This window comes from Heptranchias perlo, chromosome 2 (assembly GCF_035084215.1).
Source record: "Heptranchias perlo isolate sHepPer1 chromosome 2, sHepPer1.hap1, whole genome shotgun sequence".
NCBI lineage: Eukaryota > Metazoa > Chordata > Chondrichthyes > Hexanchiformes > Hexanchidae > Heptranchias > Heptranchias perlo.
The window spans coordinates 39,220,735-39,246,564 of record NC_090326.1 but is presented as its reverse complement, the minus strand read 5'-3'; the positions used below and the strand labels follow the sequence as shown (position 1 = coordinate 39,246,564).

Here is a 25,830-nt window from a genome sequence, read left to right as displayed (position 1 = left end):
GGAGTGACCATCGGCAGGGACATGGCTGGCATAGGCATGGATGAGGTTTCTGTGTCTTTGGTTGATGCCACATTCAACCCATCCATTCTGTTACTAGTGACAGTACCTATGCCAAAAAGTGGGCAAGATCAACCACCCATCACAATAGCGGAAGCGGTGGAAGCAATTACAGGGCCATCTGAGGAAACAGGACAAGTTGCTCTCACTGAGACATACCAGCCAGCCACCATACTTCCACTAGTGAGTTATTTAAAAGTTACAGGTTAGGAGTTAGAAGGTGCACATTCAGTTAATTAGCACTAAGGGAAACACCAGAGGGAAAAAACACCAACACAAGGTAGGATGGTAAAACTGGGTACACTGTATTTGTACTTTATCCAGCATTTCTTTCAGATTGTATAGAATAAGACAGCAGTACGGCAAAGGATGAGCATTGATGGTAGTGCAGAGGATAATTATATTGGTGGTATTTTGGACCACTTTATTGTGTACAGGAGAGTTCCCTAAATGGCTAGCTTAAGCACTTAGCTGACTGTGCCTTGTATGAATGCCTCCTGCATTCGTCTTCCTAACTGAGCAAGTGTTTCTGCAGTCACATCCTCTGTGTCAGTGTTTGTGTTGTGCTCTGCCTTATTATACTGCACACCTCTCCCACCTTCATGGCTAAACCTCTTTGTATTGCAAAGTTGCATAGCATGCAGCAGGCGACAGTAATCTTGGAGACCCTGGCAAGGCTGAATTTTAAGTCACCCCTAATCTGTAAAGGTATTTGAAGTGTGGCATTAAGATGCCAATGCTTGCTGTATAATAATGATGTTTACTGCATGAATCTCATTGAATCTGTCTCTGATTTTGTCTGTGGCTCCAGATAAGCTGTTGTTAATCAGGGCAGAAAAAGGTAGTCTGAGTTTCGAGCAGCCAAACTTTCAATCTGCCTATGCCTTCAGATAAACATAGCACAGATGAACGTCTTAAAAGTAGAACATTGTGATTGCTGCCCTGACAAAAGTTGGTCACCAACATGATATAGGATAGAAATTAGTATGCTTTGCGCCCGTTTTTCAGGCATTAAACAGGCGCAAAGCATAAAATTTAGCAGTGGGATGACCTGCGCCCAACTGCGCAGGTGTTGGCCCCACTACTAAATTTATGGGGACCATTTTTTAGGCAAATATGTTAATTAGGGGCCTAATACTTGTTGAAGGACTGCTTTACAAAATTAGACACCGATGAGAGGAGCAGGATTCTTCAGTGGCCTCCGACTATAGGGAGGTTTATTTTTTCTTAAGTGTTAAAAAACACCTTTCTGTGGAACCAAGAGGAACAGAAATGCTACCCTCGACTCCACAGTCCCAGTGATCCCCCCCCCCCTCCCTGTATTTACCTAAGGGCTGCTTCAGCGAGGCAAGCAGCCCAAAATTCAATCCTGGAGAAGCCCATGCTGCCTGTAGAGACGCCTGGAGTATTTAGATGAGGCCCAATTTCAGGCCGGCCTCGGGCTTATCTGTATAGGCGTGCATTGCTCATGCAGGGCTGAGTCTGGGCCCAAAAACAGGCCCAGACTAATTTCTACCCTAGTCTTCCTGATTATTAACCAGCTGCACATTGATGGCGTAGAACCTTTTCTGTAAGCTGGGGTGTCCAGAAAACAGCCCATGTACCAGATCCACCCCCCTAGCTCACATTACCCACTACAAACAAAATGGCCTTGCTCACATAGGTGCCTTCTGTTGGTTGCAGTGTTTTGAACGTCACAGAGTTGGCAGATTGGAAAAGACTGCTCCTCTGGTTGGTGTCTTTAGGCAACGAGGATGCAGCCTTTATCAATCCTCCAGGTCTCTAAAGTTCAAAGCACTGCAACCAACAGGACAGAGTGGAGCCGGCAGCAGACCAAACATAGTGACAGGAGGCAATGATAGACCAGATGGTGGTGGACAGCGAAGGGCAAGGGAACAAACCAGACCAGGGCAGGAAGAAGACATCATCAGCTGAATCGGAGATACCGGAGAATGGAGAGTACCTCTTACCTAAAAGGTATCCAGTACAATTTTAGTGCATGAGAGTCTGGGCGTTTGATTTATTTTTATTTATTTTGATGATTTTACTGCCAGAGCCAGTACCATCCTTGTGATGGGTATTTCCTGAGGTCTCGTAGAAACGAATATCACAGCTGTGTAAATGCTTTGAAACAGAGGCTGCAGAGAAACAGTTCTTCTGCATCACTGCCAGATAGATATACAGTTATTGGAGAATGGTGGGTGTGGGCAGTCGGCCTATAGTTCCGCCTGATCTCCTTTGCATATCTTCTTTGTCCTATTATATAAAATCCTCTGCTATGAGATTATTGAAAGCAACCCCCTACATTTTGCAATTGAATGGCAAGAAACAACTGTTAACCCCTTCCAGAAGGGTGATAAACTTTCTGGCCTCTGATGCCCATTTGAAATGGGCAATGTTTGTGCTGGGCAGAAAATTCAAGGCCTGCCTCATTGTGCTCTTATTTGCACTGAATGTGCAAGAGATTAAGTAGGCAGCTTAATTGTGTGTGCGAGAGTAACACTGGCAGACGATCAGATCTGGAAACCGCAGTGTGAAACAGGCAAAGGCCCAGCTGTTCCTAAATTTGCTATATCCCAACCGCCACTTGCACTATCAGTGGTAGGAATTTCTACCCATTTGTTCTTTTCAAAGTTTGCAAGTTATTGAAGATATCAAAAATAATTCTTTGTCCAATTGCATGGTTTACTGGGTTAACCAACTGTCCCTCCTTGTAATGTTTGAACAAGGGAGCCAAAAACCCTCAGCCTTGCTCTGCTACTGGAAGTGCAGTGAAGCAGACTCTGGTTACTTCTGCTCTTGACTCACTAGAGTATTGTGTCCAGGAGAGGTCAGCCTCACGTACACAGGTGCTTATGCCACTTTTGGATGTACACTGGACGCCCACCAGAAGAAGGGGGAGCAGCAAAAGAATTGCTGGCCAGTCCATAGCGCAGCAGCCAGCGCTACCACTACTATTATTCATGTAATTAGACCCAGTACGGCCAATATTGCTGACAGAGTGGCAAATTTTATTGGGAGTCCCAACATCCAGGGAGCTTGACGGTAAGGAAGCCAGTGCCAAGGAAATTCCTGGCATGGGAATTGCCTCACCGTAGCCCTGCCCACTATGGTATCAGGGGCCATGTTTTGGATAATTGGACATTCCACCCCAACCAGGCTCTGTTCAAATTCACAGCTTGGGCTAGCACCCAGCATATCTAGGTCCTAGCCATTTTCCCTGTTGCGATGCTGCAATCCCGGCCAACTTACGAGGAATGTGCCACTGGCCTGATAGAAATTCAGGCCGAGGCGCAATCATTTGGCATTTAATTGATAACATATTGGACAACTGGAGAACCACAATAACCAGAGCCAACCAATTAAAAATTGGTTCTATTGCTATTCCTTAACTAGAAATGTTGATGTAAGAATTATAACAATCACGATTCTAACACTACCAGTCGACCACTTAGAAACATGAATGTAAAAGTTGCTGATGTCAATCTTATGCAAATACTCGTAACAAACTCCTCTCTCCACTATATTAATGGAAATGTTAACCTGATTATTCAATGGGGGGGGCGGGGGGGAGATTTCTGGTCCAAGGTAGTATTTTTTTATTTATTGGAAGCTAAACAGCTAATTCTTGACAGAGAGCTGGGGGAAGAGCAGAGGTTAAGCTTCTAGCTTTCTCTCTGGCTAGAAGAAAAAGCCAGTTTGAGTTTGGAGCAGAGACAGAGAACTCTCTTTTTAAGTGAATATCTGTACGTTCAGAGATACTGACTAGTAAAGTGTAGGTAAGCTCATAACAAGAGCAAGTTTTGCATAATTTATTATTTTTGATGTTATGAGGAATGATCAGAAATAGGTAAATCTCACTGTGAAAACCATATTCTGTTCAATCAGGAATTTCATATAAAATAAATCAGTTTGTTGATTTACAATTGGCCTTGTCTCACCAGAGTGCGTATCAGTCTCCCTCTCAGCACATAAGAGAAAAGCACAGGGGATACATGCAAGATCACCACATCCACTATACACAGGGGGTCTTACTGTTACAGCCCCTATCATGTAATTAGATATTAGGCAGTAAAGTTACTCACCAAATTGTGAGGGACATGGCAGTGATCAAACCCGAGAGAATATCTAGCGTAGACCTGAAATTTGTAATAATCACCAACAATAATTCTCTACCCTATAGTTTTTTTTAAAAAAGGGAGTTAAATTAGCATTAGAATAACACCCTAACTCTGCCTGGGCCATCGTCTTTAATGTGGCAAATTGAGCAGACTGCAGTTGTGCATTCCCAAACACCATCCTACATTGATTCCATTTCACTAGCCCACCAGACACTGACAGACACACTAGGCAGCATAAACTGGGTCAGGAGGGACTTCAAACAACATATATATTTTGTTTAAAAAGTACTTTCCAGAGGTATAATCTAGCACTATATTATGATAAAAAAATTTAAATGAATGCATATATACATATCAAAATATCAGTCAGGTCACTGCACAGATATAAAATCAAGATGACATCTTTGACATATATAAAAAACAATCAATAGGCTGGACTTTGCTGTGAGCGGCGAACGAACGGCACCAGCCATTCATTAGACTTGCACTTGCCCATAGACTTTCTACGAGCTTTTGCACGGCAGGTTCCTGTAAATTAGAAACCCTAACAAGGCACCTTCTACAGGGCACCTGGGACCTGTGTGAACAGGGCAAGCAACTGTGTATCTCCTTAACCAATCAGATTGAAGAATCGTTAATAACAGCGCAGAGTCTGAACCAGGAAGTGTAAGTTACAATAGTGAATTCAATGTCAAATCAGGTATAGAAAGCAAAATAAAAAGAGGGTAAGAAAGATTGAATTAAGAGAGAGAGAGATAAAAGAGACAGAAAGAAAAAGTAAAAAAGTATTTACATTTTTTTTAATGCCCGACAATAATTAAAATCTGAAGGAATGAGACTTCACACTTGTAAAAGTTAATTTTCAGTGCCAGATGGGCTATTTGGCTGTAATTAAGACTTACCATGCCATTAAAAAGGTGAATGTAAAGAATCTTACAACACCTGGTTATAGTCCAACAATTTTATTTGAAAATCACTGCCATTTGCCAACCCCAGTCCATCACCGGCATCTCCACATCATTAATAAGGTGCTTAGACTTGAAATGACGTTACTTAACTTTTTTTGCCGTTAGTCTCAGCATTATTTTTATAGCAAAATCAGGCCCAATCTGTTTAACTGTAGTTTCACAGTGCTTGGATTTAAAATGAAGAGATGGTAATTCACTGAGGATCCAAAGAACTATTCACTGTTCCAAACCTTAAAAGGTTCACATACTGGAACATCAAGGCAGTGTTGAGTCTTGAAGTGATATACTAGCCTATGTCCATGGAGACTACCAGTGGCTTTATCTTGATATTGAAAAAGCTTAAATACAGTTCTGTAGACTGAGAGTGAGGTCCGACCTTTTACAACAATGAAGTGCTTGAGCTAGCTTCCCAACAGTAGCACCTTTTGATCCTTCTTTCATTTGCCACTTGTATAGCATTTTGTAAACTTTTTCTTTCAGTCCATCTCTTTCATAATCGTGGTCGATTTCATCAATTTCAGACTCTCTGAAGCCGAGCTTGCGAGCGCAGTGTTTCCAATCTTTCCCAAGTTCTCCTCGCAAGAGATCCAGGTGAGACTCTTTAACTGGGTTATTATCATCTGAGAATGGGGTAAAAGATAAATCAGTGCTACATTCTTCAATGGTACTCAATAAATGAGGTGCAAAACTATAAACTATAGGAAGTAACATTCATGCCACACGAGTGTCAGGCAATGACCATCTCCAACAAGAGAGAGCCTAAACACCTCCCCATGACATTCAATGGCATTACCATCACTGAATTCCCCACCATCAAAATCCTGAAGGTCACTATTGACCAGAAACTCAGCTGGACCAGCCACATAAATGCCTTGGCTACTAGAGCAGGCCAGAGGCTGGGTATTCTGTGACGGGTGGCTCATCTCCTGACACCATTGGCGTACCGTGGCTGCAGTGTGCACTATCTACGGGATGCACTGCAGCAACCTGCCGAGGCTTCTTTAACAGCACCTCCCAAACCCGTGACCTCCACCACCTAGAAGGTCAAGGGCAGCAAATGTGTGGGAAGACCATCGCCTCCAAGTCACACACCATCCTGACTTGGACATACATCCTCTTTTCTTCATTGTCGCTGGGTCAAAATCCTGGAACTCCTTACTTAAGAGCACTGTGGGAGTACCTTCACCACATGGACTGCAGTGGTTCAAGAAGGCGGCCCACCATCACCGTCTCAATGGCAACTAGGGATGGGCAAAAAATGTCGGCCTTGCTAGCAACGCCCATATCCCGAGAATGACTTTTTTTTAAGAAGTCAAAAATTCTGAAAAAATGTAAGGATAAAAATAAATTTTAAAAACTACTGCAGTTGACCTCCTATAATATATTACACAGGAAGTACATATGTTATCGATTATTATTGTACTAGCATTACCGGTTTGTTTTGATATTCCTTTTATTCATTGGACTTTAAGACTCCTTCAAATGTGGCCCAGTGGGGTTAATACACTGCTTTTTCACTACTGAAGTGGGTTGAATCCAGCCCGAATGATTCTACGACACTGAAGGCTGATGTACTTCATACAGCTGATAAGGAGACTTGGAATGACAGTGGCTGGAAGGCATTGCCTAGAGGCCAGATATGAAAACATGCACTCATATTCAGGGTTTAGGCGACTGCCTTGATTGAGAGGCAAGTGGTCGCTGCCGAAGCTTTGCACCTCCAAATGGTGGCATCATTGTTACTATAGTGTGTGCCATGCTGTCATCAGGACGATGGTGGCACTCACATTTCATGGCTGCTCATCATATCACGCAGTAGGAACCCTTGGTACTTTCTGTCTGCTCACACCATGCTCATCAGTTGTCTATTGATCAACTAGTGAGTATCATTGGGTGGGGTGGAGAGAGAGATAAACAGGGTCTCTTTGGGGTCAAGTTAGCTGTGAAATGATACATCTGGCGATGGGAGTTTGGAACTAGATTTGTTCCTCAGTGGTAGACATGTGCCAGGCAGGTCAAAAATTATGCTTTTGTCTGGTGTTATTGTGATAGCTGCCCTGTTATTGTACAGCGAGTTTAACAAGCAGCTCAAGACAAAGTTGTGCACATGGCCTATCCTAATACAATGTTGCAAGGTTTACTGTCATGTTCTACTTGGTAACAGGATTAAAAGAACCTGACACATGAATATTAAATATATACAGACTCAGTGATTAGCTCAATTTAGATTTGACTGACAGCTCCTTTTTAAAATTTGAGTGGTACAATATTCAAAATTCAAGAGGTCCCAATAATCCTCTCTCATGATATAAAACAGATAATTGTGTTTGAATGTGGGGGTGGGGGTGGGGGTGGGGGGGAAATTGCACTTGGAGTTAGAAGTCCTCTGAAAGAAGGTAGTTGGCACTTGGAAAATCTCAGAAAAGTAGTCAAGAGGATGTTTGAGAATCTCAGAAGGGAAAGGTTTGTATTCCTGAATGATAAGAAAAATGCTGTGAGTATTTAAACATAATTTTATAAAAGATTAGACTAGTTCTTAGAGTTCTGAGCCAGTAATTTCCACAGGGGTTCTCTGATCTCCCGCTATAACTTTGGCGTAAACAGCCATTTATATCTTTTCCCCGGAGTTTCCGCTGATCTTCTGTTGAAGTTAACACAAGAGATTGGGGAACCAGTGTGGATATTTTATCCCGATCGTTTTATCATTTTGTATATTTGAGGAGTCTATTGTATATATGTAACTGGATATTAGTTAGATTATTCGATTGTTCATTACTTGTGTAATAAATTTGAGTCATATTTTAAACTTTAAAGATATGCACAGTAATTTCTGCGAGGGTCCTTGCGATGTCCCTCCGTAACTTCGGCCTTAGATCGACGGAAACCCCAGAGAAGGCTGGGGAGATTCCACCCCATGGTCTGCTGTGATGCTCTACCACTTCTGAAGTCTGAAATTAAATCCTTTGGCAGCATATGATAGTCCAGTACGCCGACAGGGTTTTCTGTTTTTTTCCTAGGCACATTACTGATATCTTTCCTAGGGTGGAGGCAAGGATAGACAATCCCAAAGGATTGGAGAGTTGGGACTCGTCCATGAGAGCGAACTGAAATATGGCAACCAGAAAACCAGAAGGTTTAAAAAGATCCCAATAATGTAAGAGTGATATTAAAGATTGAACCAAGTTGACTGGTCATTGATTCAAGACTCTTCCAACATGGCTCCAGATAACCCTGCAAGCCATTTCCCTAAGGGATAGGGTGGTCCAAGAAGACAAGGGGCATGATTTTGACCCCGAGCTGGGAAGGGGTGGGGATCAGGGATCGGGGTCCGCGATCGTTTGGGGTGGGGGGGGGGGGTTCGGGGGTCGTCGCGGAGGTCCGTGATCATGAAGTGGGGGGGGGGGGGGTCATCGGTGCAGGTAGGCTTGTTGGGCCTGGGGGAAGCATTCCTGCTCCTCCGGGCCCACAAGCTGTACCTTTCTAGGCAACTACCTGTTAGTTTTGGGCCTTCTTACCTCCTTTCAAGTGGCGTGAAAAAGAAAGCCCGGGGATCCCAGCCTCCCGGGATTGAAATCAAAAAGTGTAGAAAAAAATGGAGGCCCGAAGTCTCCTTGAAAGGTTTTAATCACCAATCGCCTCCTACAAGTGGGTTGGTCACCCGCCCCTTGTCCCGCCTTGGTGAAAACCAGAAGTGGGTGGGTTGAAGGCAGGCTGGGGGCAGGTCCGAAATGGTTGCGATTTTGAATGCCCCCCCTGCCCCCAACCTACCCGTTTTTCCCTTTTAAAATCGTGCCTAAGCAGTGGGAGGCTTACCAGGGGCTACACCGAAATACATAGAAGTTACAACATTTTGAAGTTTGACCAGTGATGAAGTAAATTTACAAATTCATTTGTTACTTAGTTGCAAATTGACCATTTGGCCCAATCATACTGTGTCTGCGTTTACCCTCCACGAGAGCAAATAGTCCTAATCACACTTATCTGAACTCCTGCCTTTAATGTCCTATGAACCTTTACCCCCAAATCCCACTGCTCATCCATAGTACTGAGCCTAGTTCCATTCAGAATATAATTACTGCTGTTATTTCTTTTTACCAAAATGTATCTCCTCACAGTGAACTGACATTCAACTGACACTGAATTCCATCTGCCACTTTTAGCCCATTCCTTATCAATATCCCTTTGCAGCTTCCTTTAGTCTTCTACAGAATTAACTACACCTCCTATTTTGGTATTAGCTGCAAATTTCAACGGCACTCCCTCTAGGCCTATATCCAAATCACTGATATACAGAGTGAACAGTAGTGGCCCCAGAACTGCATCCTGTAGGACATCACTACTCATGTTCAACCACTCTAAAAGCTGCCCTTAACTCCTAATCTCTGCTTTCTCCCTTCTAACCAATTTTTAATCCCTTTGCTATCCTTCCCCCCAATTCCTAACCTCTTAATCTTCTCTCAATCTCCAGTGTGCTCCCTTGTCAAGGGCTTTCCTAAAGTCCATGGGCATTACATCCACTGCATTTCCCCAATCTACCAAGTCTGTTACCTACTCAAAGAATTCTATGAGTTTTGTCAAGCACGATCGTCCCTTTTGAGATCCGTTCTGGCTACTTCTAACCAAATCCTAGGCAGCATGCCCCGTATCACTTTCGGTGGAAAATTTTGGAAGTCCCGACAGATTAGCTCCCTGCCCCATTTTCTGCCCCCACCCAGCCAGATTACATCAGTTACTATTTAAGCATATTCTCTTCCCAGGTCTACAGAGGGTCATCCTTTCTTTTGTTTATTTACTTCTATTCATTTTTCCTCTGGGACAATAAGCAGTTCATTGATTCACTTGTATGTTCAGAACTTTGCCTTACCAAACATCTCCAAGTGCTGAGGACTTGGCGTCATTCTGGAAACTCTGGAGTCCTTCAGCTGTTTTGTTTTGAAACTCTGTTTCTCAATATTCATAATGTTATTGTCACCTATCTGAACTCCCTTGGCCTCAGATAGAGAGATGCTTGATGTACGCTCTTAAAAAAAAAGGAAATATCATTAAGGGATAAGAACATAAAACTCCTCTTATAAACACAGGGCTTAGTGAGAAACTAATTTGTTTACACAACTGGTTTAGATTAAATCAGACACTTTGAATGAGTGTCATGGCAGCTGATGCAGATATGGGCACTGCATTCAAAACTGTGGTCGGAAAGATTCTTGACTATTTACCAATAAGACCAGTTTTGTATAAAGTAATGCTTCCAGAAAACACCATCAAGATTGTAATCCTTGAACGACGCAGCATAAAATTAAAACCATTTATATAAGAGAGCACAAAATAAGAAATTAAACTGAAAAATTGTTTTGATCATGATTTTAGCCGTTTGTAAAATTAACATGCCCTTTTAAAATGTTGCTCATACAACTTTGAAAAAAAATTCTAATAAGTTGAGTGCTGGACTCCTAGTATTTCAGATTTGGTAGGTGGTTTAATTTCTTCTGTTGGCGCACCAGTTAACATTTTGGATAAAATTTCTTTGTATGCTATCATAATGCAGACATGAACGCATTTATTTTAAATGGATTATGTGAACGTGCCAACCAGTGTGCTAACAGAGAAAATTAAACCCCATACTAGGTAAATAATACACTATGACACCAGTATCTTAGGACACTACAGATGGTAAGAGGAAAGAAACCAAACAGCTTCTATTTTCTTCCCTTGTCTGCTGAAATTTCTTGGGGACAAGTGATGTCTCCTCTTTTACCAATTTATTTTAATTAGTCTTTTTCCCATTATGTTAAACTTAGCAAGAGAGACTGAACTCCCACACAAAGGGATCACTCACAGTTTTGAATATTTGTATCCTAAATGTTTCCTTCTCCATTGACTTCCCTAGGCCCCCTAGAGCTGACCAGGTAGGCACCCTGCACCCAAGACTTGAAGCCATGTTGCTTTGAACTATCAACTTGGTTCCTAAGCACAGTGCCTCTCCGTGGGGATGTGCATGGGCTCTAGTCAGCATTTTTCACAAAATCTGTTTTCCAAAGTATGTGGTGCCACATTGTGGTGCTCTAGTGTACTGCATCATTTTCACAAAAAGATATGAGACCTGAAAATCCATGGCTATTCCAGCGTATGCTGGAGTCAAAGGTAGATGGGAAAGTAGTGTTGAGGTCACAATCAGATCAGCCATGATCTTATCAAATGGCAGAGCAGGCTCGAGGGGCCGAATGGCACTACTCCTGCTCTTAATTTGTATGTTCGTACGTGACTTTAGCACCCTGACACTGACAGTTGGATGGTGAAAAGTTAGCCAATAACTACCGGCTGAACCAAAGCCTTACCTTGGCCAAAATAGTTGGAGTTGCTGTCTTCTCTTGGCACAGGCTGGCTTGGCTGATTCCAAATAAGATTCCCAATATACTTACCAGATTCATTTTTATTTCCTGAAGATGGAACAAAAAGGTAAAAAAAAATTCTGAGTGATTTTGGGGAGTGGCGGCTTGTAAATTTGTCATTATTTCTGTTCTAAGGAACAATGCTCCCCAAAGTTAAAGTTAACATTAGTGTTAATTTGAAAATAAATCTTTTGATACCACGCCTTTGGCACAGTTATCAAATGTCTAAATAGCTTTTTTGATGGTTCAGCTGATAAAGGCACTCACTAGCATGACACTAAGGCCTACTGACCAGGAGAGTCACAGGTTTAACCCCAAGTTTGTGAGAAATCAGCCACTCTCAGCTAGGATAGAATTAGGGGGTACTACAATGGACTTCAGTATTACTGAGCTAGCAAGCCTCCACTTCATAAAAGGAGCCTGCCACATAGCTGTGCCATCTCTTGGAGTCTGACCTGTACAGGGATTTCTCTCCTCATGGGCATTTATTAAACATTTATGCCACCAGATCCTTCTAAGCCACTGCTGGTGACACAATCAATCAGTCATTCAATCAGCTATCCACAGATGCATCAAGCAAGTGATGTAGACCTTGTTTGAAAAAGCAATACATTTTCACTTTCCCCGTGGAAAAGAAGCCTCAGCTCAACGAAGCAGGCATCAGCCCAATAGGGCACAGATTATTTCCTAAGTGTCAGGATTCACAAGGGTACAGGGTGTAGAAGATAACACCATGCACTCTACAGACCACTGGGTCTGACCAACAACTCCTAATAGATATGGTGCACTGCTGTCCTCTGGGTAGGGGGAACTGAAGTGCCAAACAGGAAAACCTGAGTCATGCAGCAGAAGACCTGTTTTGTCAGCCACTCAGTCACTTGTCCACAGACTCTGTTTTGTTCCTCCACAATGGATTTCCAATCATTTTTGCCTCACACTTCTACCCTCTTCCCTAGCATTGGCAAACACAGACATATATTTATTCCACTCTGAAGCCAAATAAAGGCTAAAACATTATTTACCTCCATATGCAGCCAATTATCTTTAAGTGGACACATCCCTTTAAATTTGAGCAGCTAGCCAGATGTTGTGCATCCCCATCAGGATAGCTACCAACCCAAATCCAGAGCTGTGCTAATTATTCAAATGAGCTGATCCCATGAAATTAGGCAGTGACATCAGTGCGGTGTGGGCTAGTTCGGGCCCGCAGCCAGACATTCCTGGCATGAATTTTTCTGGGATCACAAAATTGGACCTCAGAGTGTGACATAGCCCCAGGCTTGGAAATACACCCAGTTGCTCTAGCTGCGTGAACAAGTTTTGTCGTAAAACTATAATCACGCGTCCGACATGAAGCCCAGACTCACAGCGTGTCCAGCACACAACACAAATCTATGATTTGCAGATCCCTGAGTGGAACTGGAATAGGACTGCACAACCTCATTATTTGGTGTGTTGTTGGGTCTGGCCTATTCGAACAATAACACCTGGGCTGACTAGTTAGTGGCTTATGTTGCAACAGCTGATTTGCCATGGCAAGGTTAAAAAATTGTATACATTTGCATATGTCTACCTATGCCAAGACCATACCCCAGCAATAGTCAGCAACCTCGGGTGAAAACGGGAGGAAATTGGACAAGAAAAAGGGAAAAGAAATGCTTGCTAACTGAGAGTATTTTCATATAGCATTATGATCAGTTTGTTTGCTGAATGTCCAGATTGTGTGTCAACATGAAAAGAATCCTTCACAACAATGCTGGATTCGATGCTAGATTTGTGCAGGAACTCTGCTCTCCCTGAGCTCTTCAAGGAAGATAACCAAGTGAAAGGATGGCTTTTGGCTGACAAAACTGCCATGGATAATGACCCCTCTAAGAGTTGCATGAACTGCAGCCATGGAGTGCTAGAGCAAAGCACATGCCTCTGCCAGAGAAGTCATAGGGATCGTATAGAGGTGCCTTAGCTGCCTTCATAGATCAGAAGAGGTTCTGTATTTACTCCAGAGCCTGTATCCCACATAGTTGTAAGCTTGCTGTCCCCTGTACAACTCTACCATCCAAAAAGGCTTGGACATGGATATTCCTGGGGAGGTGTCTCTAGCTAGGCGGCACAACAGCATGGGGTAACGCAACAGTAGGACTGTCACTTAGAGGACTCCTCAGTTATGGCTGCAAAGGGCATCAGAACTTAACTTATCAATTTGTTTAACAGAGTCATGATGTGGAGATGCCGGTGATGGACTGGGGTGGACAAATGTAAGGAATCTTACAACACCAGGTTATAGTCCAACAGTTTTATTTAACAAAGTCAACTTTTGTCATTACTACTTCTCCCCCTTCCTTACATAAATTACAACTCCTTCAATCTAGTATTCATCCTAGAACATTATATCACATCAGATATCCTTGGCCCTACAAGACCATCCAAGTTTAAATCATCTGATTGAATAAATCAACACAAAATAAGTATCTGCATTCCTGTATCACTGTAATCTTCACGAATTAACAGAACACAAAATAAGTGTAGTTCCTTTACTACAAGGAATTTAAAAGTGAATATAAGCCATCCTATTCTCTACTCACACCATTCTTCCGGATATCTAAACTTGCCTTTCTTTCTCCTTATCTAATGCTTCTCCTAGGTTCAATATGAGGGCCAGTATTGAGAGGGAGTTGGCTGCTCTCGTGCCAAAAAAGGGTTGCTGGGACTGAATTGGCCTCCTCTCATGGCAGCTTAGTCCAGGGAGGGAGCAGTTGCTGGCTGCATCTCTTGAGCTCCTACCTGGGCTGCTTGGTGTCACCTCCTACATGCCACATGCATAATGCTCTGTAGGGGAAGGCCAGATGGCTGGCACGTGCTGGAACCCATCAGATCCAGAAAACCTTGAGGCAGCAGGCTGCATGCCTCCCCTCCAGTGTCCTAAAGCTGGTACAAAGGATGCTATCTAATCTGTCCTCTACTGCCAACAGGGCAGCAGTCTGTGTTTCCATGAAGGTAGAGACACCGACTGGTCTGGCTACCTCTAAGCTGGGGAACTGTCGCAGATTCCAGTGCACCTGCCACACGCTCCAGTGATGCCTGCAACAAGGAAAAAGTTTCTCTGATGTTACAGCAAATAAGGGCAGTTGACTCCAGAGTGTCCTTTCAACTGAAATCCTTTCACCTTCCTAAACCAGAGGCAGTGAATTGGACAAGTGTGGATTCATTAAGGAAAGCCAGCATGGATTTGTTAAAGGAAAACCGTGTTTAATTAACTTGATTGAGTTTTTTGATGAGGTAACAGAGGAGGTCGATGAGGACAGTGTGGTTGGTGTGGTGTATATGGATTTCCAAAAGGCTTTTGATGACAAGCCTACTATGTGGCACTTTATCAAAGTTGAAGCCCATGGAATAAAAGGGGCAGTGGCAGCATGGATACGAAATTGGATAAAACACAGGAAACAGAGAGTAGTGGTGAACGGTTGTTTTGCAGACTGGAGGGAGGTATACAGTGGTGTTCCCCAGGAACCGGTACTAGGACCATGGCTTTTCTTGATATATATTAATGACTTGGACTTGGGTGTACAGGGCACAATTTCCAAATTTTCAGATGACACAAAACTTGGAAGGGTACTGAACAGTGAGGAGGATAGTGATAGACTTCAAGAGGACATAGAGAGGCTGGTGGAATGGGCAGACACGTGGCAGATGAAATTTAACGCAGAGAAGTGCGAAGTGATACAGTTTGGTGGGAAGAACGAGAAGAGGCAATATAAACTAAAGGATACAATTCTAAAAGGGGTGCAGGAACAGAGAGATCTGTGGGTATATGGGCACAAATCGTTGAAGGTGGCAGGGCAGGTTGAGAAAGCGATTAAGAAAGCATACGGGACCTGGGCTTTATAAAGAGGCATAGAGTACAAAAGGTTATGATGAACCTTTATAAAACACTGGTTCAGCCACAACTGGAGTATTGTGTCAAGTTCTGGGCACTGTACTTTAGGAAAGATGTGAAGGCTTTAGAGAGGTTGCAGAAGAGGTTTACTAGAATGATTCCAGGGATGAGGACTTCAGTTATGTGGTTAGACTGGAGAAGCTGGGGTTGTTCTCCTCAGAGCAGTGAAGGTTGAGAGGAGATTTGATAGAGGTATTCAAAATCATGAAGGTTCTCGACAGAGTAGATAGAGAGAAACTGCTCCCACTGGCAGAAGGGTGGGAGGACATAGATTTAAGGTGATTGGCAAAAGAACCAAAGGCGGCATGAGGAAAAACCTTTTTACACAGCGAGTGGTTATGATCTGGAATGCACTGTCTGAGGGGGTGGTGGAGGCAGATTCAATCATGGCTTTCAAAAGGGAATTGGATAAGTACTTGAAGGGAAAAAATTTGCAGAGCTACAGGGATAGGGCAGGGGAATGGGACTAGCTGGATTGCTCTTGCAGAGAGCCGGCATGGACTCGATGGGCCGAATGGCCTCCTTCCGTGCTGTAGTCATTCTATGATTCTAATTGTAGCACCCCTATCGCTGCCATAACGGAGATCAACTAACTCAGACCTTCCTTATCTGTGTAACTCACTGCTTTAATTGTTGGCCCATCAGCAGAGACGCATCTTAAAGGGCTTCATCCACCTGGATCTGTTGACATGTTTGAATTAGACCCAATTCTGTAAGTTTAATGATGAACCAACCAGGTTGAGGATTGAGAGGGTAGCATGGATCCGTCTAAATATACACACACAAGAAAATGTGCGTCAAAGGTTACCAGTTGGTATTTCTGCAGCATGCATGAGTTATAAGGGATGACGAGCTCAGGTTTGATCCCTAGTTTGTGCTGAGTTAATTTACTTCAACCAGGATGACAATAGTGACAGTACCACTGGCCTCAGTAACCTAGGTAGGTTGGAGAAAAAAATAAATCGCCAGGGCTCCTACTCCTGATCACTGTCCAGTAGGCCTCGTTGGAGTGTACATGTCAGGTGAAGCACAGGATCAAGCTCTGTGCTTTTCACCATGGTTGAAAAGCCAGTTGAGGAAGACCATGGGAAAGATGGCTGAATGATCTAGAGAACTAGGCAAGTAAGCCAATAAGATAGTAACTGCAGCATATGATTGACGATAATGATGCAGGATCAACATGGCTGTTGAATCTCACATGAGGGTGATACTTGAGCAAGAACATCAAAAAATACACAAATCCCATAACTCTAGTTCCTCTATTCTACTAAAATCAATAACGGAAGAAGCTGGAATGATTGATGATCAGTGTGCCTGAGCGAGAGATTACTTACTATTCCAGCCAATGATACAGATACTGTACCAGAATAGATCACTTTCATATCCCTAATAATAGACCCTATTGATACGTCCATGATCATAAAGGAAATATCAGGATCTCTGATTGTGAATCCATCTCTCTAATGTTAGAACTGGGCTTGGTTCAACCCACAGCACACACAATGGAAGCTAAATCCTTTCTTACTCGAACCAAAACTTCAACCAGTGAACGATAAACAGCTTTTTTAAAAAAAAAAGTCATATAGACAGGGAAGGGGGAAGATTATCACATTTTCTGCAGTTGAAAATAAAAAGACTCAGAGTATCCCGCCCTCAAAAACCTTAACCACAAGAAACAAGATAAACAACTACAGCAGAAAAACTAATGACCTTTGCTGATAGTAATACAATGAGAAAGGGGAAAACATGGGGAAATAAAGCACATATCAACTTTAAAAAGTTCTCAGCAAATCATTTCTCATCATTCATACACTAAGAATCCTTTAAAATGGATCCCAGAGACACAAACAAGACGTTTGTAAATTTTAGTAAAGTGTTTAATACTTCTCCATGTCCCCAAGAAATGGCCATAATAGAAAAGTGCCTTTCAATTTCCCTACCAGTACGGAGAATGTGTGTTTGCTGGGAGAGCCTATGACTCTCTAAGTTAGTAGAGCCTGTGATGGAAAAAGAAGGTGCTAAGGATTGAGGTCCAGATGTGAATCAAGTAGACTTCTAGGTGTGTTCTCTTTTTTCATGATATGGGACACAGCAGGGATCTACTCACATCATTATGATTCTGTGGATTAAATGGAGTTATTTGAAAAGGGTAAAAGTTCTTTACTAACTACATCAGTACACACCAATGGTTTGATGTTCCATTATTTTCTTCTGAAGAGAGGAAATAGACATGGGGAGGATAATTTTAACTTCCGGTGGCAGCGTAGAATGGGTGATAGTGGATTGGCCGCCCGTTATACACCCCGATTGATTTTCCTGTCCTTTGAAGTCAATGGAAAGGATAATCAGTCAGGGCGCGTAACGGGCGGGGCGATCTGATATCGCCCTTTTTAGGACATCGCCGAAAGTTAAAATTATCCCCGAAGACGTTCACCCCTTGGTTTTATTTTTTAGCTTACTGAACAGCTGGCAAAGGCAATCTGACCGCACAAAGGGATCTGACGTCCTGAGGTAGTGAATATTGCAGGCATGAGATCCCTTTATCCAGACAATGTATCATTCCGTGTAAAGGATCCATTAATGTCTCTTCTGCTCTACCAGGCCTACCTGACTACAAGGTAAAGTATGACAAAGTGAGAGATGTTCTCCTTCTCTCCATATGATCCGATAGAAGTACCAGCCCTCTTGAAAAAGTTTCTAGAGCAGGAAGAACCTCCTGGGTCCTTAAATGTTTAAATGGACCTAGAAGAACCAATTAGATATCAATATCATTCTTTTTTTACTCATCTAAATGAGACTAACTCTATACCTCTGCTATCAAGAACGCAAGAGGTCCTGTCAAGGTGGGCTCTACTCCAGGTCCAAAAGATCCCCTTCAACTCTTTAGCTATAATAATCATGGGAGTGCATTCATTTGGGTAGAGTTTTATAGAAATTAATGTACTTTTGAATGGCCAACTTTTAAAGATGGTGCCTGTGCCACAACTTGCATTACATAAAATACCAATAGCATTTCATAGAGGTGAAACCTGCCACTTAGTCCTAATCAGAGAAGTAGAAGAGGTGACCAAAAGTATGACCATTGAGGTAAGTTTTGAGAAAGCTTCTGAAGAAGAAAGAGGATTTAGAGAGAACATTCCAGAGTGTGGGGCCAAGAGAGCTGAAGGTTCTGTGACTGACGATGGAGTGGAGAGCAGAGAGAAGTGTTGATAATTAGAGCTGAAGGAGGGATGAGGCCATGGAGGGATTTTAGATAAGGACAAAGGCTTTTGAATTTGGTGCATTGGGATTGAGGAGCCAAATGGAAATTGGCGAGGAAAGAGATGCTTGGCACACTGAACTTAGTGTGGGATAGGACCCAAGTGGCAGAATTTCTTGATGAGCTGTAATTTACGTAAGGTGCAAATCAGGAGGCGAGCGAGGATAGTGTTGGATTAGTTGAGCCTGGAGTGACCAAGGCGTGGATGAGGGTTCTGCTGGCAGTGGATAAGTAGGGGCAGAAACCGGAGAAGCACAGGTGAAAATGGGTGGTCTTAATGGTAGTTAGAATGTGTGGTTTGAAGCTCAGCTATGGATCCATCACGATCGTGTGATCATGCATCGTCTGATTCAGCCTGAGTGAGCAGGTAGGGTAGAATCATGGGCTAGAGTGCAAAGTTTTTGGCAGGAGTTGAATAATACACAAAGTTAGATGAAAAGAAAAAGAGAAAGAATGTACACCCATAGTTTCTTTATGTTAACGATTTGTATTTATTTAATGCTTTATCACATCTCTTAGGAATGCCTGAAAACATTTCACACACAATGAATTACTTTGAAGTGCAGTGACTGATGTCATGTAGGCAAATGGAGCAGCCGTTTTGCACACAGCAAAATCCCACAAATGAGATGAATGCCAGTTAACGTTTTTGGTGATACTGGTTGTAGGAGGAATGTTGGCCAGAATAACAAGAGAACTCTTTCTTTTCTTCAAATGCTCATAGAAAAGTATTTTTAATATCCACCTTAGTTTAAAGTTTCATCTATATGATGATACCTCAGGCAATGGTGTACTCCCTCAATAGTGCCCTTGTGTATCAGCTTACAGTACATGCTCAAGTCCTGGAGTGGGGCTTGAACAAACTGAGCATTCCCTAAAGGATATGGATCCTAACGCATAAAGCCGTATTGAACCATATTGGGTTTTGATGAAGGGTCCAACCTGAAACAACCTTTTTCTTTCAGGTGCTGATCAACCTGCTTTGCATGTCCAACATGTGTTTTTATTTGTGTACATATGACATTGCTTTTGTAGGCAGCAAATCTTTTCTCTTCTGGGAACAGATAATTGATTATTACAACACCCTAAAAATCTAGGACTTGCTAAACATTTATAAATGCATAAACAGTAGCAGGGTGAATAAAATTCAGAGTGAATGGGCTACAATTAGACTGTTAAATCCATTATTCCATTATATGAGGAATCACAGTGTTATTGTGGTTTGATTTCAATTTTAAACTCCATCTCTCCAGTGTAAATTCCCCAGAACACTTTAACTTCATCCTTCATTTTACTAATGTCGACATAAAATAAATAGTTCATGTACAAGTCTTTTTACTTGGTATGGTTGATCTGAAAAAAAGATCTGCCACTGCATTGTACTATTGTTTGTGATATTACATTTAAAATTGTGACAAGGAGACTTCTGCAAACACAGTAAAGTTTCTGTACAAGGGCCCACAAACATGAGCAGTCAGTCACATTATAGTAGATGCTCTTTTCAGAAAAGATTGAAGCAGTGCTTTGACTAGTGGGAGACTTTTAACAAGCAAGATAGAAGTTTAAAAATAGGATAAATCTGATTTCAAAAGGTAACTCACAGAAAATAATAAACAGCACCATTACCTGACTGTTGATGTGGAGTCCAGCTATTCGGTTGTCCAGTTTGTGGGCTACCAGTTTCTGTAACAGGAATAGTGACTGGAGTTCTGTGGAAAATCCCTCCTTGTCCAAAAGAGTTTCCTGTAGGGATTATTTCACTTGCTGCTTGCCAGCCAGTTTCTTGCTTGACTGGTTTCGAAAGGCTCCTATTACTTGCTGATCTATTTTCCATTCTGTGTAGCTCCTGATGAGAGTTTGAATCTCGAGAGCCATAGAGGTCCACAGACTGCTCCATGCTGGGCACGGCTGTGAAACGATTAGAAGGCATTGCAGAAGTGGACCATTTTGTGAAAACAGGCTCATTGGAAACTCTTTTGCTCCTTTCCTTTCTGATTTGTTCGATTTTACTCTGAGGAATTGGAGTGTCCAGGCGACTGCCATGCACGTGGTAATTGTATTCCTCATCTAGTTTTCTTTTTACCTCTGCCTCTTCATCATGCCAAACACTGCAGTCAGGCTCATTTTCAAAAGATTCATTTAATTTACATGATGAAAATGCTGCATCTATAGTGTTGCCATTAGCAGGAATTCCTTGTGAGCTGTGTAAGGATTTTGGATCATCTGTAAAATTTAAAAATAATTGTTACTACATCTAGACACATGTCGACACATTCCCATGAGGGGAAAGGAAGGGCATCTGAAGCTAGAGCTCCCTGGATGACTAAAGATTTAGAGATTAAAATGGAACAGAAAAAGGAGGCTTATGACAAATGTAAGGTTCATATTAATGTAGAGAACCAGGCTGAACACAGGAAGTACAGAGGAGGTCTACAAATGGAAATAAGAAAGGCAAAGCTAGAGTATGAGAATAGATTAGCAGCTAACATAAAAGGGAACCCAAACGTCTTTTATCAACGTATAAATAATAAAAGGGTAGCGATATTGGATAGGATAAAAATAGATATAGAGGAGGGGCGCTAAATTGAGCCGTCTAGTACCCGTTGTTTCAGTGCTACAGAGCCTCCCTGGTACGTGGGGATGGTGGGGGGGGGGGGGTGTAGTGCGTGAAGCAGTGAATGCGGCTAGTGGTGCAGTTGGTAGGAGACGCCACTAGACAGTTAACCTCACTCACCTTGACCACTCATGTCAAAGCATTGAACTTCTACCTGCACTGCATCCATGTTCGTGGTGCTATGTGCCTGGCATTGACTTCATCCCCTGCTGCCTCCCACTGCCTTTTGGGCATATGTCTGGAGGGCCTCTTGCACCCTCCCCCCTAGTGCACGGACTCTCGCAGGCCTGGTACCAACTCAGATCGGCAGATTGGTGAGGTCTGGCATGCAGATTGAAGGATGTGGGATTTAGTAGTGTGCAACCTTTATTCAATGTTTTAACATAACTCATCAGTTTGTAAATATAAGAATGGGACCTGCATCTGTGTTTTACTTTAGACAAGATGTCAAGACCTCGGAGAGGGTGCAGAAGTGATTTATTAGAACGGTACCAGGGATGAGGGACTTCAGTTATGTAGAGAGACTGGAGAAGCTCAGGTTGTTCTCCTTAGAACAAAGAAGATTAAGGGGAGATCTGATAGAGATGTTCAGTATCATGAATGGTTTTGATAGAGTAAATAAGGAGAAACTGTTCCCAGTGGCAGAAGGGTCAGTAACCAGAGGACACAGATTTATGGTGATCGGCAAAAGAGCCAGAGGCGACATGAGGAAACATTTTTTTTTACACAAAGGGTTGTAATGATCTGGAATGACTACCTGAAAGGGTGGTGGAAACAGATTCAATAGTAACTTTCAAACAAGGGAATTGGACAAATACTTGAAGGGAAAAAAATTACAGGGCTATGGGGCAAGAGGGGGAGAATGGGACTAATTGGATAGCTCTTTCAAAGAGCCGACACAGGCATGATGGGCTGAAAGGCCTCCTCTTGTGCTGTACCTACTATGATCATGACTAATACATCAACAATTTCCTCACCTACTCCTTTCAAAACCCTGGAGTGGAAACCATCTGGTCCTGGAGATTTGTCTATCTTTAATCTCATTTGTTTCTCCATTAGCATTTTACAAGAAATTAATATTGAATCTATTTAGTTCCTCCCCTTGCTTTATTTTTTAGTTTCCTTTGTATCTCTGGTACTTTATCCTCATCCTCTAGTGTGAAGGCAGATAAAAAGTAGCTATTTAATAAGTCTGCCATTTCCTGATTTCCAATTACATTATCATCTGCATGTGTCATTAAGGGGCCCAGATTACTCTTAGCCATCCTCTCTCTTAATATATTTGTAAAAACCTTTAGTGTTGTCTTTGATATCCCTTGTAAGTTTCTCATATTCCCTTTTTGCAGCTCTTTCCACTTTCTTTGTATTCCTTTGCTGTTGTTTATATCTCTCCCAGTCCGCGGAATCTCTCCCTTACTTTGCTTTTGCGTAAGCCTTTTCTTTTAGTTTTATACTATCTCTCATTTCTCTTGTTGACCAAGATTGTTTAATTACATACACAGAGGTCTTACCCTTTAGGGGATATGTACAGGTCTTGTATTCTACCAAATACTTTTTTGAACACCTCTCACTGTTCATCTGTAGTTTTATCTGTTAATAGTGCTGCTCAGTCTGTTGTGGTCAATTCCTGCCCTTATGCCCTGATGTTTTTAACACACATTTTAATTTATGATGCACCTTGGTTTTTAATCACTTCTGTTTATTTTTAATCAGTTATTTTGTTATTATTTCCAATATTTGTTTCTGAACCTTAAGTATTTATATTACCTTTAACACTATTGATGATCTGGACTTCACTCTCATCCCTTTTTTTGATCTTTAGGCTATTTTTATTTCTGCCTGAGCCCTTTATTGGTTTAAAGTCTTTTCTACAGCCCTATTTATCCTTTGGTCCCAGCCCGTTTCAGGTGAAGCCTGTCCCAGTGGTACAGCTGCTTCCTGTGCCAATACTAGTGTCAGTGTCCCATGCTACTATTGGCCTCAGCACCCCTGATTTGGAGGGGGAAAACTGGCCAGAGTCCCCAATCCTGATCATTATTCGGTGCCTTTGCTGGCAACGTATGTGTGGGCGGACAACAGGAGAGGATAGGATCAGCCTCTTCTGACACTCACTTTCTGGGCTCACACAAAAAGAATGACATTTGGGCAAGGTAAGAGAGGATCCCTGGCACAGGTGGAACTGTATTCCGGCAAGGAGTTAACACCTTCAGGAGAGGAAAGGGGAAGGGAAACTGGTTGGGGGAAAATGAGGAAACAGAAAAAGAGAAGGGGTCAACATGAATATATGACGGATCTTTAAGAACTGAGTGGTTTGCATATTTCTGGTGCCAAGAAAAAGGGGACCACAATAAACAATGAATCTTTGATTCAGAGTTAAAACTTCTCAAAAGCAGGTTAATATATACATATCAAAAGATAACATTGGCCCAGAATTTGCCGTATCCGGTCAACGAACGGTGTCCGCCGTTAGTTAGACTTGCCCTTGCCCGTTTAACTTCCATAAGATTTAGCACTGGAAGTTGCTGGAAGTGGGAGATGGAAACGGCGCGGCGCCCTCTACAGGGCATCTGGAATCTGAGTGAACAGGGCAAGTAACTGCATCTCCTTAACCCATCAGACTGAAGGATTGTTAAATGAACAGTGCAGCGTCTGAACAAGGAAGTGTAAGTTAGAATAGTGAATTCAATGTCAAATAAGGTACAGAAAGAGAAATAAAGAGAGGGGAAGAAAGATTGGTTAAGAGAGAGACAAGAAAAGACAAAGAAAAAGTTGAAATTTTTTTTTAAAAAAAACAAATCTCCAACAAGAATTAAAACCTGAAGGAACGAGACTTCACACTTGTAATAGTTAATTTTCAGTGCTAAAGAGTTTGGTTGGCAGTAATTAACACTTATCATGCCATTAAAAGGGTACTTAGACTGAAATGGACAAGCCCTAACTTTCTGTTGTGAGTTTAGTTTGTATCCACCTTGCAAATACAGGAAGTTCACGCCGTTCTGTGCATTTGAATGGTGAGTCAGGCAGTGAGATGCCGTTTTCGGGAAGCTAACGGAGGAGAGCAACTTTTGGACGTTCATATTTAATCGGGCATCTGCCCCCGCCTGAAGTTGCTGTCCGATTTGCGCATAAATAACGGTGAGCGCTATTAGCCTCATCATTATTTTGACACCAAATTCTGGCCCAATGTATTTTGTTCACACTTTAACAAAATAAATTTGCTGTTGTGCAAAATGCAAGGATTACCTTTTGGAGAGTGGTCTGGCATTTGAGCGACACAATCCGCTTGCAAAGACCGCATCCTTTTCACCAGTTCTCTCGGAGCAGTTGGTTTCTTCTGGGACAATTCCTGAAGTGGTTAAAATAGGAACAATAGGTACACGAATTCCACTGTGAGGAAGGCCATGGAATCAACTTTGCAGCTATTTTGAAGAATCCGATTCCAGACTGTTGGTCCAGAGTAGTTCATTTTTGAGGAGTTACAATAAGTTTTCTACATAACAACAGTCATAGCACTTAAAAAGTAATTCACAATGTGAAGCACTTTGGAATATTTCAACAATATGAAAAGGTGCTATAGAAATGTAAACATTTCTTTATTTCTTTCTCTTTTATAATGAATGTCCTAAGTTTGGCATGTCTGATAATGATTCTTGGTAGTTGTGTTAAAAACAACTGTCTCAAAGACCTTTTGTGAATGAGTCATATTTTAATGTAATTAAACCTTGCATTTATATGGAACCATATTATGTTCTTAGGACATCCCAGAGTACTTCACATCCAACAAATTATTTTCTCAGGTGTAGTTACTGTTGTTATGTAGGCAAACGTGGCAGCCAATTCACACAGGAAGGTCCCACAAACAGAAATTAAAAAAACACAATTGGTCTCGGGATGTCGGTGACGCTGGCGAGGCTGCATTTATTACCTGTCTCTAGTTGCCCCAAGAAGGCGATAGTGGGCTGCCTTCTTGAAACACTCAATCCTTGTGATACAGGTCATAGAATGGTGTTAAGTAGGGAATCCTAGGAATTTGACCTAGTGACAATGAAAGACTGGTGGAATATGTCTCAAGCAGGATAATTTGTGACTTGGAGGGGTCCTTGGAGGTGATGGTGTTTCCATGCTATTGCTGTTCTTATCCTTGATGATAGAGATTGTGAGACTGGGAGATACTATTAGAGTAAGTTTGGTGAGCTGCTGCAAGATGGGCAGCTCGGAGAATGTGGTGTGTTAAAAATGAGATGATAACCAGCTAAACTGTTTTTGATGCTGATTGAGGGAGGAATGAGGGTGGCGACACTGGGAGAACTCCTTGCTCTTCTTGAAGCAGCGCATTGGATATTTATTGTGCATTATTATGTAACCTTCTAAGCACATCTTAATAAACAGCATTGCCTGTTTGGCCATCCCTGCCAAAACGCCGTCATTTCTGTGGGCCCTCGCAAACCAATTTAGGAATGATTGTGGTAACCTGCCTTTTCAGAGCCT

The 25,830-nt window shown here is 42.2% G+C and overlaps 1 protein-coding gene across 5 annotated transcripts in view; it reads right to left on the bottom strand.

Moving 5' to 3' along the window:
* Window positions 1–5,124: 5,124 nt before the first annotated feature.
* The window catches only part of ripk1l (receptor (TNFRSF)-interacting serine-threonine kinase 1, like), a 74,401-nt gene continuing 53,695 nt past the window's right edge, over window positions 5,125–25,830 (bottom strand). Inside the window, exons 9-13 of one of the 5 annotated variants that reach the window (XM_068001755.1) lie at window positions 24,586–24,688; window positions 20,355–20,951; window positions 11,482–11,583; window positions 10,011–10,166; window positions 5,125–5,766 (exon numbers count right to left, since the gene is read on the bottom strand). In XM_068001755.1, coding sequence (XP_067857856.1) covers window positions 5,486–5,766; window positions 10,011–10,166; window positions 11,482–11,583; window positions 20,355–20,951; window positions 24,586–24,688 — 1,239 coding nt within the window. In that variant the 3' untranslated portion in view covers window positions 5,125–5,485. The other 4 variants (XM_068001756.1, XM_068001757.1, XM_068001758.1 and 1 more) reach the window with 4 other exon arrangements.